Source organism: Falco naumanni, chromosome 3, assembly GCF_017639655.2.
Source record: "Falco naumanni isolate bFalNau1 chromosome 3, bFalNau1.pat, whole genome shotgun sequence".
In the NCBI taxonomy this organism is placed as follows: domain Eukaryota; kingdom Metazoa; phylum Chordata; class Aves; order Falconiformes; family Falconidae; genus Falco; species Falco naumanni.
Genome location: NC_054056.1, coordinates 79387653 through 79402885, shown reverse-complemented (window position 1 = coordinate 79402885; position 15233 = coordinate 79387653). Strand labels below are relative to the sequence as shown.

At 38.4% G+C, this 15233-nt stretch overlaps 1 protein-coding gene across 1 annotated transcript in view; it reads right to left on the bottom strand.

Moving 5' to 3' along the window:
• C3H8orf34 (chromosome 3 C8orf34 homolog) overlaps positions 1-15233 on the bottom strand; it is a 166970-nt gene that overhangs the window by 134931 nt on the left and 16806 nt on the right. Inside the window, exon 2 of the mRNA XM_040588704.1 lies at positions 355-502. Within this exon, the coding sequence (XP_040444638.1) occupies positions 355-502 (148 nt within the window). The remainder of the gene's footprint in view (positions 1-354; positions 503-15233) is intronic.

Below are 15233 nucleotides of genomic sequence, written 5' to 3'. Positions count from 1 at the left end.
TCAGACACAAAAACACCACGGGAGAGAAAAGGAAAACAAAGCAAAGAGAGAGGGAAAGCAAAAAGGACAGCAGGGGAATCAAGGGATCTTTATATTTATATGCACCTCCTTTCTCAGTGAGACTGGGATTGTTTCCACCCTGTAACTCTGATCCATACTGACATGACCAGGCTGAGCTGACAGCCAACAATATGTATTAAATTCAGTATCTATTGGACAAACAGGATTTATCGCGCATGCTCAAAATCACATAGTAGTACCTGTTCAGTAGGTATACGTGCATCCAGGAAATCATGAACAAAAGTATGGGAAGATTATACTGGAGACTAGCCCCTTCCAGCATACAGAACATACCTGATGTTTCACTCTCTGCCCAAAGGGCAGCAGAGCCAGACAGCGTTCTCTGAAGCTGACTGCGGTTTCCCTGTTTGGACTGAAGATGATCAATTAGAAATGGGATGGGCTGGTCAGGTGTCTCTGTTATCAGCTTGGTCATCAACTCCTTTAGAAAATTAAAACAAAACAAAAAATTAGTGGGATGTTGCACCTAAACTAATATTGTATTTACCAAAAGTAAAGGAGCATTTATAAAGGAAAAGCCTGTTTTCAGCTTTGAAGAAAACAGCTGGAAACACCCATCTCCTCCAAGTACTGCTAGCTTTGCCCTATGAAGTGTTTATGCCTGAGTGCTCTTAGCCTGTACAACATCACCCATCCACTGGAATTTACCCTGAACAACCCAATCCCTGCGACCTGCTCAAATTTACCCAAAACAATCTGAATACTGTTCATTTAACCATTCAGAACAAGCACCTCTTCTGAGCAGCAAGTAACTTCATTTAAACTGTCTCTTGCCAAGTAAGAGAAACACTCTGATATATATCATGTAAGAAAAAATCCAGAAATTGGAGTAATTCATATTTTAGTTGCTTGGCAACACTCTTAACAGAAAACTTTTCTTATTTTCCCTGCCAAAATGCAGAATTAGTGACAAGTGGAAAGATGTAATCTTGTGCTTGTAATGGACCACAACAAATGAAGGAAATCCACTGCAGAGGATTCTATTACCGAAGGAAAAGTGTAATATCTGACTTGTAATTTAAATAATTTATCTGAATCATGATTTGAAAATATTTTTCTGTCTTAGATTAATAAAAACAAGATGATGAGAACTGAGATAGGTGCATTGACACTATTAATTTTAAAAAAACATGCATGGGTGATAATCTATTAATAATACATTACAAAATTAATGTAGCATCAAAAAACATAATATGGAGATGAAAAATTTTAGAATGTCTATGTGTCAGTGTAAGACAAATGCTACTTGATCACTGTCATCACTGACTTGCTTATCACAAGAAGAAATTATCTTCACAGAAAGAGACCTAATAAAATAAAACAAAGTATGGGATTCTTTACTTTATTCTGAGATGCACCAATAAAACTAAAGAACATAATTTCACACAGTAAAAAAAAAAAAGTGATATTCCAAGGTGATATGAAATTAACTCCTATTCAAAAGGACCACTTTTTTATCTACTGTTCACATAAGACCTGAGCGATACAGACATCTGTGCTGTCCCAAAGCATAATCATCAGTTCTAGTCTGTGACAACAATTAAAGAAGTTAAAAAAACTGTAGATAGAGGCTACTGTTATCTATCTGGAGTAACAAATAAGTTGTACCAATCCTGTACACCTAAAGTAAAAAAGAAATAACATCGCTGGAATCCTCATAAACTGAAAATAGTATGCAGTTCAAAAAAATACTACTTATTTGTGTAATAAACCTCAAACTGATCTGCCTCGGGCACTTTCAGAGATGTCATTGAAAGTAAATACAACTTCAAGTCAACACAAAGGTGACTCAGATTATGAAGGCTGCCACTTAAGGAAGACATAGCTTTTCACTAGGAGCATTCTGCTGTAAAAGGGGGGCAAAGAATCTGTTGGGGATTTGCTTCTCAAGCTACTCCAAGCAAAGTGTCAATGTGGTCTCCAACTTACTGCAGCTGGGTTCCTGAACTCTGCAGAATGTGAAAAGAACACCACCCAAACCAGCGATAACAACAGCAGTGATAGTAGCTTCAGATATCTGCTCTGTGTAAATCCACATTCACCTGCAGGAGTTATCTCCTTTCATATCTTCCTGCCACACAGGCTGTCAGAAATCTCAGAAGTAGTATCACAACTCCATGACCCTCACTGCCTTTGCCCTCCTACCAAATTCTGCCAACCCATCCATCAAGGGACCTAACTCCATCCACCCAGCCCCCAACCCATGCTCTTCAAGCCTGTGTTTCCTTTGAGTCTCTTGTCATCCCCGGCCAACTGGCAATTACAAGGAAATATGTTACCTGCCTGTGTACGGCTGCCTAGCTATGCCATGGGGTGGAGGGTTGAGAGGGGCAAGACAAACAAAAAAACCCAAACCAACAAATCACAGGCACTAACTGTATTTAGTAAGCATCCAGCTCATTTTTTAAGTAAAAACATATGCTTCACTGAAGGCAAAGAGACATTAAAGATTAGGGATGTCTATTAGGGGTATTCTCAGCACCATTCCCTAGTAAAACTGTCTTAAACTTCTGATGAAATTACCCAAAGTTTATTTGATGCTCTCATCTGTTGTTTGGATGACATCTTAATAGATAGCAGGAATAGCATACTGCATGGTACTCTAAATACACTCTTACAAGTTTGGTAAGTTTCAAAAATAGATGACAAAAGTGAAGGTATTAAATAAGAAAAACTAAAGTGTACGACAAGTTACAAAAATAAAATGCCTTTCTGGTTAACAGCAGTCTGATCTGTCTCACAATGTGCTAAGGAGGCAAGGTTTCACAGGAAAAAGAAAAGGAAAAAGACCAACTAGTCTCAATGAAGCTGCCTCTGCACTAACAGCAGAATAAAAATGGCACAAGATCACTGAAATTGAGATTCATTTATTGATAAGAAATTCAAGCGAGTAGTTTCAAGTATGCATGAAAACAGAAATGCAAGACACTAACATAGCTCTTAAAAATATTAACGATACTTTTTGCCTTTTTATCTCAAATTTCTAAGTTTTCTACTTGTTCTTGATTTCACCTAATTCAAATCAGAAACATAAAAAGTTTTGTCTACCTTTATAGCATGTTCTTCTGTGTACAGTATGCCTTGTAACAGCAAATGAAGTCATGGCAGATTGGGTCTCCATGCTGCCAGGTGAGCTGTTCACTACCCACAACCTCTCTCCTCCTACCTTCTTTACACTGCTATGTCTTCCTTTCACTGCATGCCTTTTTGTCTCTTCTGTCAGTGGGACTCCCCTCAGTGTCTACCCTCCAGCTGCCTAACAAGCGAAGAAGCCCGTTCAGACGCCAGTAGCTAATTAATTCCCTGTGCACCCAGGAGAGGCACTGCAGCACAAAAAAGGGTGAAAAGGAACTTCCACGATTACTGCAAACTAGAGCACTAGGCTGAATACAGTCGTTTCTGCAGCTTCCACACTCTGTTGCCCCGAATTAGGTTCTGCCCTGACTAGAATAAAAAAGAACAGGCTGAAAGGTGATATAAGCTCCAGAAAAACTGGCAGTTAACTCCTCCAAGGATTTAACCTTGCACTGTGCAAACCAGAAATGATACCAGTCACTTCTACTTTCTTCTGTAACAGCATCTTTGTATGCTTTTACATTCATTAGTTTTATTAAAATATGTAAGACAGACTGTTTTAAAAGAAACTTGCAAAAGTTGATCTGTGGGTGTTTCCAACGTAGAGATTCACACACATATTGATAAGGCTGCAAAATACATTGAAAAAAAAAACAGGTCTAAACTAGTAAATATATAAATTCTTTATAAAGAGAATAATCTTTCACTATTGTGCTGTCCTGAAGTCCTCTATTAGTTATTCAATGCAGGCACAAATTATAATTTCCTTGTGACTGTCCATGCATTTAATACAGATGAAACAGTGTTCACAGTCTATTAATCATAGGCCCAATTACAAGAAAGCTCTAATTAGCTACGTCTAAACGTACCTATCAGGTTATTAAGTTAATTAAGAGACATTCTATCTTGCCCTATAATTGATAACAGTAACTACACAACAACCCCAGGCTTTGTTTTTAACTATGGCAGAGTGTGCACAGGTTTTGGCTGTATTATGTTCTCATTTCATGATTTAAATTGGATGTTTAAATTAGGTAGAGCGTGTTGCCCTCAGATACCTGTCTGCCTCTCCTGACCAAAGAGACTAGGTGGCTTAGTTTTGATGGGATACAGTTCCAAGTTAAGACAATTCAATACAGCAGGCTTCACATCAACGTCAACGGTGATCTTGTCAATGAAGAGGCCAAGGGAGTCTACAGAGCTCCCAGCTAACTAGCTGGCGTGTGTCCACTTTGGATAGGAAGAATTGCTCTCCAGGCTCCACTGACTGTATTGGCTATATATCCATTGACTACAATGGAGCTTGGACACATAGAAAACAGGCAGACACCTAAATCTAGGTTTGCTAATCACTTCGTACAGGCTGTAAAGAGCACAAAGAAGATATAAAGTTGGGTGAAAACCTGTGGAAGGAAAGTAAGTTCAATACATTTTTTAGTGATTGACATTATTTTTCTTTAGAATTCGTTTTTGATTTCTGCAGTAATAAAGCAAGGAAATAAATAAATAAATAAATGATGTATTTCAACATTATTCTTACTGGCTAAAATAGAAGTCTGCAATTCTTAAATGAGACCAGAAAGGTAAACGCCACTGCTTCTACCACAAAAGATTATTTTCTATGGAAGTTAAGGAAAAATACCAGCATCCTTCTTTTGGAAAATAGCTCGGCTTTAAATCTTTTTGAGCCATTTAGAATTAAAAAAGAAACACACCAGACTATAATCAAAATAGACTTCAACATATTTTAAGCATTCATGAAATTATCTCTGTGTCTCCCTATGAAAACAATTATTCAACACAAAGCAAATCTCCACATAAAAACAATATGCATGCCTATACCTTACTAGTTGTTTCAAACTAACCAAGGTAGAAAAACAGTTGAGAGCAAACCTCTATAGGATCAGTAGTCCTATTCAGCTTGTTTGAGAAAATACTCAGGCTTTTACCTGAAACTGAATGAAAAACTTTCAACCAACTCTTTCTTTCTTCAAAGCCTCAACACTGCTTACTCCAGCTAGCTGTGCAGATAAATTTAGTATCACAAACTGCAGTACACAGTGTCAAACACAGCCTGCAAAGACATTAGTCTGGACATACAACTAAAAGTGAAAGTACAAAGCTGGTATGATGGCCCTGATACTATGGTATGGTGCAAACAAAATTCCCCTAAAGGTGGCACTGGTAACGAAATCTACAATATGGAAGTAGTGGCGCAGGTAACGTTTTCAGAAAGCCTCAAACTGCTTTTTTTCACATCTCAAATCAGGGTGATAATGCTGATACACAAAAGTGGTAAACTTTTGAGTCATACAATGAGAATAATAAGAGTGAGTCTGAAAACAAACATCATAAAATAGCTAACAGTCCTCCTTTAAATGTTCATCTGTTAAATATCGGTACCAATTCAATAACAGAAGACCAATTTTAGGGACTATGTTACCAACCATGTTTAGCGAGACTCTGGAGAGCAGAATGGAAACAACATATTCTTCCCACTACAAACCCTTTGCAAATCACATAATCAGTTCCCAAGTCGGATCAACTAGCCCTATCTGATATAAATCCAACTCATCTATATAATAATTGATAAAACGTGTATCATTGATCTTACTTAGCGATCCAGAAAAAAAGAAGCTTTTGCACAGATGATGTCTGATGGACAACTGCAAAGTTTCACTGAGAGAGCTCACGACAGTTTATCAAACTCCACCATGCACATCATAACGTGCAACATCTATCTGAACCTCTTGCTGTATTTATTCACTTACGTATCCTTTGAGGGTTTTTTTTTATTTATCTTATTCTTGATATTTCAAATACCATTGTCCCAAATGTATTATACCACTTCTGCATTCACAAAATAGCTTCAAACACCTTTGCTCTTTGGCTTTATTATTGAAAGATTTTCTCTCTCCGATTCTATCATTTCATACAAGAATGCTGTCAAAAGGGGGGTCGCTGATAGTAGGTTACTCTAAAACATTAACTGCTTCTCAGTAAAAGAACAAAAGGTTAAAGACATGCTCTCAGATATGCCAAGCATGTCAACAGTTATGTTTTCTCCCATGGTTTTCAAATCACAGACTTCTACAATTGCTAACACTTCTTTCAGCAATCCTGTATCTCTGCGTACCAATCTCACACTTGCGGAATTATGCCTAATACATCATTATCTGAACTCAGCAAGGGTTTATCAAACAGGGGTAGTTCACGTTATAGCAGAAACACTGTAAGGTTTCCCTAAAGTGTAATTCAGAAATCGTCCTCAGTTTCCACCCACTCTATCAACCAGTGGAAATTCTACACTGAAGGCAAGGCACTTCACAGTTCAACAAAGAGAAAATGAAAACTACTAGTTTTCTAAAAGGTCAGTAGGATTTAAATCGAAAGAAATACTAATAGATAAAGGCTAGGAAAGACTGTTACAACCTGGACTGATTTCCTTAAATTACATCCATAAACGAACACTGACTGCACATCACTGCCTTCCCTTAATGCTAACTCAACAGGCTAGAGCTGATTTTTCTCTATCAGCTGAAGTAATCTTTCTCCAATTTCAAGGTCTAAGGTGAAGCCGCTTGTTCCTCTGTGTTCAATGATCCATTACTGCAACTGTTCAAATAATCGCATCATATTTCCAGTTCAAACTTCACTGACTTATCTTCTACTTACCTGGCACAAACTTCTTTTTTTCTGAAGGAGGGTGATACTAGGAACAAAAGCAGTAGGTATTTTTGTGGCTACCTCTGGCGGGTTGACCACAGACAGCAGCTAAGCACCCACCAGCTGTTCACTCACTCCCACCCCCTGAGGAGTCAGGGAGAGGATGGAAAGAGCAAAACCAAGCAAAACTCATGGTTCAAGATAAAGACAGTTTAATAACCAAAGGGAAAACAACCAACCAGCCAACCAAAGTGATGCTGAGGCACTCACTCATCACCTCCCACTGCAAGCCCCCAAGCAACAGCTACTTTCAAAAATTTACCCCCCAGCTTTTATTGCCAAGCATGACATTATATGGTAAGGAGTATCTTTTTTCTTATGTTGGGTCAGTTGTCCCAGCTGTGTCCCCTCACAGCTGCTCAGCCCCAGCCTGCTTGCTAGTAGGCAGAGCGATGAACAGAGAAGGCCTTGACCCTGTGCAATGCCAAGCAATGGCCAAAAGACTGGTGTATCAACATCGTTTTAGTACAAATGAGAAACACAGCACCATATGGGCTGCTGTGAAGAAAACCAACTCCATCCCACCCTGACTCAGTACAGTACCACTAGTACCACTCTATAATAATGGTTATTAAGGGTTTATGAGTGGCAATCAGAAGGAGAAGGCTGTACATGAAAAAAACCACAATTGATGTATTAAGGGATTGACTCAGCAAAGCACTTAAGCTTAAGTGTTTTTTATGCATGAGAAGTAAATAATTATAAAGCCAGGTGCATGCTTAAAATGCCTCGGTGAAGTAGATTACTGCTCTGTGCTGCAGAATTGCAAGCATTTCCTTCCTTCCAGGAGCCTACACCCCCCACCCCACCCCACCCCTCACCCCCCTTGCCAAAAAAAAAAAAAAAGAAGTCTTTTTTAGAATCTAACTATGCAAATGAAGATTGATGGAAATCCTTTCAACTGTGATCCATGGAAAACCTGGACAATACACATTTTCACAAGGTGTTCAGCAACCAACCACACCTGTCAGATGCTCTCTCACCACCACCACCACACACCTCCCACCCCCGATCACTTATCCCAGTAAAGTTAAAAAATGTAAATACATGTTTCCGAATTAGACCACACATTAGATACACTACTGATATATTACCAGAGTAAAAACTTATCAGAAATAACTATTGCATGTTTATCATTTCTCATGTTTTTTTCTAGTTCCTGTCCTCACAGTTTAGGGCAATTAAACTGATTGATTTGTCAGTGATTAAAGAAACTTACTATGCAAGACATTTTATACTTTCCTTTTCTTCCCCCCCCCCACAGCCATATTATAATATCTAAAAGCACAATACCAGTAGTAGGACATTGATAAATTTGGTCTAGGAATTAAGAGTCCCAATTTCTTACTACTTAAAATCCCAGACTTCCATACAGTTACTCTTAATTTTTCCAAGAGAAGACAGAAGGACCTAAATCTGGAGTTGGGCAACAAGTGATGATTTAGTGCAAAGCTAGTTAAAAGCCCTAGCCCTACTTAAATGCAGGAGCAAGGTGCACACTTGTCCTACTCATTGCCTGAAACCATGTTACAACCAGGAAAGAATCGTCCCGGCTATAGTACAGAAGCAACATCCCCTAATCCCCCCAGTTACTTCACTGCACTGGTAGATACGAAGCTGTGCACTGGGGTTCATTACAGCAACAGTGGCAAGGCCTCAAAGAAAGCCTTGTCAAATCAATTTTTATAGCAAACTCTTCAAAGCCACAAGTTTGATACCCTGGTGCTATGCTCCTCTCTCCCCTATTTCACATGGCTAACTAGTACTCTTCTATCGCACATGTAAAGCATATTCAAGTGAATAGTAAGACTACATTTTTGTAGATAACTGCAATGTACCTAGTGGTAGCATGAATGTAATATGCTTGCACCAGAGAGTCACTGCCTTCAATTATTCCCACGAACTTCTAGTTTAGGTCAGATGCTAAAACACTGCTAAGAGCACAAGCAATTGGAAGAGAAAAAGCTCTGAAAAACCTCAGGGCTCAGCCACACCCCAAATAAATTCAAAGTGTAAGTAAAGATTATTTTCTAACACAACAGTTTCAACACTTCTGAATTTCACAGCATTGAATCTTACTAATATGAAAGTATCAGGCTAACTCAGAAAAAGGTCAGTGAAATATTTCAAAGCAATCTAACATAGATAATGTAAAAATAGGGCTTAAATACAGTAACTTGAATTCTTTCTAGGAACAGGATTTCTGGTCTCATGCAGAAAAAATACAGACGTATGGGGACAAAATATGTATAGCTGAAAATACTGAGTATATTCAATTATTTTTTATTATTATGAGTATATATGTAAACAAGAAAAAAAATTTCTGCGTTTAGCATACATTCAACAGAACACATACATTATAATTGTAATAACTGGACAACTGAGGTACATTGTAATTCATACATTCATTAATGTATTCATAATATGCGATGCAAAATCTACCTAAAACATAAATGCACTAATTCCTTCTGTTTGTAAAAGGCATGTATTTGCTGTAAAATTACAATAACATAAATCTGACATTACAGGCTTAGAAGCTTGTGTATCTTAGAAGTCAGAAATACACATCGTCCACGAATTTTCCATGTGAGCCAGTCGAATTTGTATCACTGTGATGGTTTAACTTCAGCCTCACAGCCACTCACCCACTCCCCCCACTGGGATGAGGCAGAGAATCAGAAGAGGAAAAGCGAGAAAACTCATACATTGAGATAAAGACAGTTTAATAGGTAAAGCAAAAGCAACATGTGCAAGCAAAGCAAAGCAAGGAATCCATTCACCACTTCCCACCGGCAGGCAGGTGCTCAGCCATCCCAGGAAAGCCGGGCTCCATCCCAGGTCATGGCTGCTTGGGAAGACAAATGCTGTCACTCCAAATGCTCCCCCCTTCCTCCTCCTTCCCCCAGCTCCAAATGCTGAGCATGACACCACATGGTATGGGATACACCTTCAGTCAGTTGGGGACAGCTGTCCTGGCTGTGTCCCCTCCCAGCTTCTTGTGCCCCCCCAGCCTGCTCACTGGTGGTGGGGGGTGAGGGGCAGAAAAGGCCTCGACTGTGTAACCGCTGCTCAGCGACAGCTGAAACATCCCCGCGTGATCAACACTGCTTCCAGCACAAATCCAACACATAGCCCCGTAACAGCTACCGTGAAGAAAATTAACTCTACCCCAGCAAAAACAAGCGCAAAACCAAAATGACTCTTCATATACATGAAATATTGACATTCAAAATGAAATACATAATTTTTCTCCACTTTTTATTTCATCCTTTCAAAATCCTGTCAAACTTTCCTAAGTTGTGTAACAAAAACTGGCAGTGAGAGTCACATTAAAAGGCCTAATATTGTACTCTGACAACTTCCCCTGTGGATAGCAGTATTGGAGTGGATACAAAATGATAATATGACATATACATGTCAACAGTTGACATTAAAAATTTTAAATTTTTTTTTTTTTTTTTTTTTTTTTTTTTTTTTTACACAACGTGGTTGGTTGGGGTTTTTTTACACTTCAATTTTCAAAGCTACTGACTGCATGCAAAACCATGGCACCCAACGCAGAACACCAGCAAGTAGCAGAGCTCTTCCAAAGAGCAACTGCTGGAAGAAGTCACTGCGAGTCATTTAACAGCGCATACTGCTAAAAGGAATTTCCCACTGGTAACTGCTCAGCAGTCACCCATGCATCACCCACGCAGCTGGAGAGAAGAAAAGCTCACTGAGGACTCTCAGGTGAGCTGTAGACATATGTTTCCAAATCCTAGATCCTTCACTCAAGTCACACTTTGCCTGCTCGCCGGTTTCAGCATATCAGCCACCAAATGCTCATTTATCCACAGGTCTGTCTACCAGCAGCTATGAAGAAGACTTCTGAGGCTGAACTCACACATGAATGAAGCAGACAACAAAACAACACAAAACCAAACCAGCAATAATGTATTTAGCATAAGCCTATTAACATAAATGCAAAGATTGGAAGTGCAAGTAAAAAAACCTATACTCCAAGGTCACAGACCTAAGTTTAAAACATCGAATCCTGCCAGTGATCTCTCATAGGTATGTATGTATACATATACATGCAGAGATTTCCAGTAATTAAGTAATCTGCAGTTCTGGAAATTCTAGTTTTATTGGAATGTCCACAGTACAGATTTCAGCCTACCACATCAGGGCTTCTGGGCCATTTTGAGGCTTTCACCTAATTCAGGCCTTGGACTGAAGTTCAAATCCTACCACTTCCATAGTTTTACTGTACAAACAGTTTTCAAATTACCCATTCAACAAAGATAGTAGAATTGTACACTGGCCAAAAATTTAGAATTAGAAATAATGTTTCTGTCCACTTAAATATCCACTTTCTTTAATGAGTCCCTTATATGAGTCCCTTATAATACATCGACTTCTGAAGTATGAGCACAATCTAATGGATGATTTTAATCTAATGGATTTTTTTTTTTTAAGTATGGCTTATTACAAAAGACAGTAAGCTTTTATTACCAGAGTTCAAATAACAATTTCAAGGATGGTGGGGTTATGTGTGATTGTACTAGGAACACTATGGGCCAGTAAAAGATTTCAGTATCTAAACTGAGAGTTATGGAAGTTATCCCTAACTAAAATTGTATCTTGACAATCTCTGTAGTATTGATACTACCAGTTGACTTGAAAATATTCCAGGTACACAAATGATAAGTGAACCTTTGTGATCTGATGCACCTAAAGGACATGTGTATTTTATCCAAAAACTTCAGGCTCAAAGGTAATCATGAGAAAGTGACCACAATGTGAGTACTTTTCCAAGGCAGCTTGCCTGAATAGCTATGCTACAGCCTCACCTGATCCTCACCTGCAAGGAGGTGACAGATGTGAGTCTAACCCCTGCAGGCTGAACAGGATACTGAAAATAGGATCTCACAGTCTCTGAGCAAGTGAATAGAAGAGGGATTCTGTGACCATCTCTTTAGAACACATTTTAAATTCAAGACGCAAGCCTTGACCAGTGCTTTTTAGAAAGACAGCAGACCTCAATCTTCTAGAGTGGACAGAGTGCACTAAAACAAACAAACAAACAAAAAAATACCCCACCAAACAACCTGAATAAATAGGGTCTCCCTTCTTGATTAAGGCTTTGGTTGGTGCTTTCACATGCAAATAGCATGTGCTTTAACATGCAAATACCTGGGGCAAAACGCTATGAAGTATAACTAAAGTATCAACTGTGAATAGGCACCATTGGACTACATGAGACTGCAGGTGGGAAGTACCAATGAACATTAGGTTAACATGAATAAAGTCCATACCTCTGTGGCATACAAAGTCGTGGCATGTAGCCTTGGCTACAGGAAGAGAGAGGTGATAACGTGATTGGCTTTCAAGTTTCTGAATAGGATTGGATTAATATAGATAGTCAGAGATCTGTTCAGCATAAAAGATTCTAATTTTTTAAGATTTACAAAATACATTTACCATGTTGGCATTTCACTTTTAAAGATGTAATGACATAAAAAAAGAATTTAGAAAATTGGTTTTCTAAGGCCACTATGGGATCATCTGTCCATGTCATTGAGTCTTGGGATGTAAACGGTTGTTAAGATTAGTAACTCAGGTGCTAGACTCGAAGATAACAGGATCTACAAGAGATTCCTATGAAAATCACAGAACTGTTCCATCAACAAGTCTTTCAGACCCTGCAAAACCCAATGAAGACTAGACAGACTGGCACCTGAGATTCCTGAGGGGTCTGCTGGAGTTGCTGTTCTCTGACCATGCTTAATGCGTGACCAATACTAGACTCCTCACAAATACAGTGAGGGCAATACCTGCTAGCTGCATATGAGCTCTGGTTCTCATTCAGGATACTGGAACCTAGATACAACACAAGGCTACCGTCAGTCTGAGGAAATTCAAACCCACAGCTCTCACCACACAGGATATTGTCTTAAACTCAAGGCTATGCTCTATCAGTGGAAAGAAACTTTCTAAGCTGCTTCCCACACCTGTGCTACTGCACAGTAAGATAGATAGACAGGCAGATAGATAAATCAGGCGGTGACATGAAAGGGAGCATGATTTGACAGTCCAGCGGCTAGTATTAAACAGCATTTAGATAAAACACGGACACAGTCCTTTGACACTGTGGAGAACTGCTTCAGTTCTAGCCACATTTGAGGAGAAAACAGGCAATTGTTATTTCTTGAAACACTGCACAGCAACACCTGCTTTCAACTCCAGCTTGACACTCTAGATTTGGCTGATGTTTCAGACATTGCTTAGTGGTTTGGCATTTAGTGTTGTGGGTGAGCTCTTGCTTAGTATGTAGGGTTTCTGGATCACCATATTGAGAAACATACTATACCCAGCTAGTGTTCCAATGTAAAAATGCCACTAACAAATCCTGGAATTTCTTCACTGAAATTTTAGCATTTGGCTTGTAACTAAATGTACATCTTTCCTTGGATCACACCCTCAATGATTTTTGCTTTGTTGGCCTTCTTTAAAAAAAGAGGTCTTGAGAAGTCCTTTAACTGCCATCACAGCAGTACGAACATTAGGGAACCCCTTTAAGTTAACATCACTTTTACACAACAAAATCCCATTCAAGATATCAAAGCCTTATTTTCAATGGAGCTTTGGCCCGATGAGCATTCCACAGTTTGAAGCCTCTGGAAACGACCACTCAAATGTCTTCCACTGGTTTCACTAGTGCATGCAACTAACATAACATACAAACCACAGGATAACAGACACGATGAAGCTGCAGACAGTCAAGCCCATGTTAGCAGAAAAATTAAAACTCAGGCTATCCAGTGTCCACTAGCAGATGCTCTGCTCTGACAGCTTTTGGAACAAGGCACTGTAGCTCTTGCATTATCTGTAAAAGGCAAATCAGTATTACTTCTGCTGTGGAAAAATGATACAACTAACATCGTGTCACTGCAACATTACATTTATTCAAGTTAAGCAGAAAGAAAAATATGAGACTGTTTCTAAGAGTTCTGGTGTCCAGAGTGTGTAGCCAAAGTTATTAAATATTCTGTATAAATTCTATGCATTTAAATATTTTTAAAAAATTGACCAACAATTTTAAACTATTTGCACGGAAGTTCAAATAATAACCAGCAGTTACAGTGACATGAAACTGAGAATGTGAGTTACCAGATCCAAGGTAGGGAAGTTCTAACACAGATTTAATTACCCTGACTTTAGCTGCCTACACAAATTAACCCTAAATTTTCTCAAGTAATGATCACTAAACAAATTCCAATGAAGTTAACAGATGCTCCCTGATTGTTAGAATTTATTTAAATCACGTCATTTGAAGATGTTCCTTCAATACAGCAGCTAAACAATTGTTGGTAATAGTCTAATTACAAGTTTTATTCATACACTTTGAATAGATGAATAGCTATTCAGATATGCATCTTAATTTCCTTTTATTTACCTGTGAGAGATTGACTTGGTCTCATAAGACTTCATACCAACATTGTAATCAGCTTTTTAAATAGAACTAAATGTTTAATATGCACCAATACAACAGAGATTTCTGAACTGGAAAGGTCAGAATTTGTTGCCATAGAAAAGTCTGGAAACTCATTTTCGCCGCAGCAAAATACAAAGGTTTCTTTTATATCTGCAGAATTTTTATACAGCAAATGTGGCTGGAACTCTTTAAATAAGACTAATGAGCTGTTTTTATAGAGCATTTTAGGAAGACAGAAGGTTATTTCACATATAAGCAGTGGATTGACTTAAAGCTACTTGTACCCTTCCCCACCCCAGGAAAGGACACACTGATTTGCCTTTCACCAGTAACACAAGATGCACAGTATCATGTTTGAATAATCGCCAAAGCCACTGCAGACTGTCTGCAAGCAGAGACCTAGTAGCTCTTAAATGCCTTTGAGAACACACAGTCACGTTCAGTTTGGTTCAACACAGCTCATACTCAGTGCTTTTCTAACTGCAAGTGGAAATGCTAAAAATCTCCTTGTTTACTATTACAAGTAACACTTTTATATTACTGGTTATTTTAACCTGTATTCATTTAGAGGTAGATGATTTTTCTTCTTAATTATCTATACACTTGAACTTTGCCAATTAAAAAAAAAATGCAAAATTCACAATGAAATCAGAATTAAAAGAACTGGTCTCCTTAAATGCAAGAATACAGGAATCTTTTGCTATGCAGAAGACATCAGCCAACAGACAGAATAATAAAATTTTATTATGAATGCATGATTTAATAATATTATAATATGTAGCTAAATAACTATGTTAACTAATAGCAAAAAAAATATTGACCAATTTTTTTTCTATACTCCAGGGGATCTTCCAGCATTTTGTGTACTACT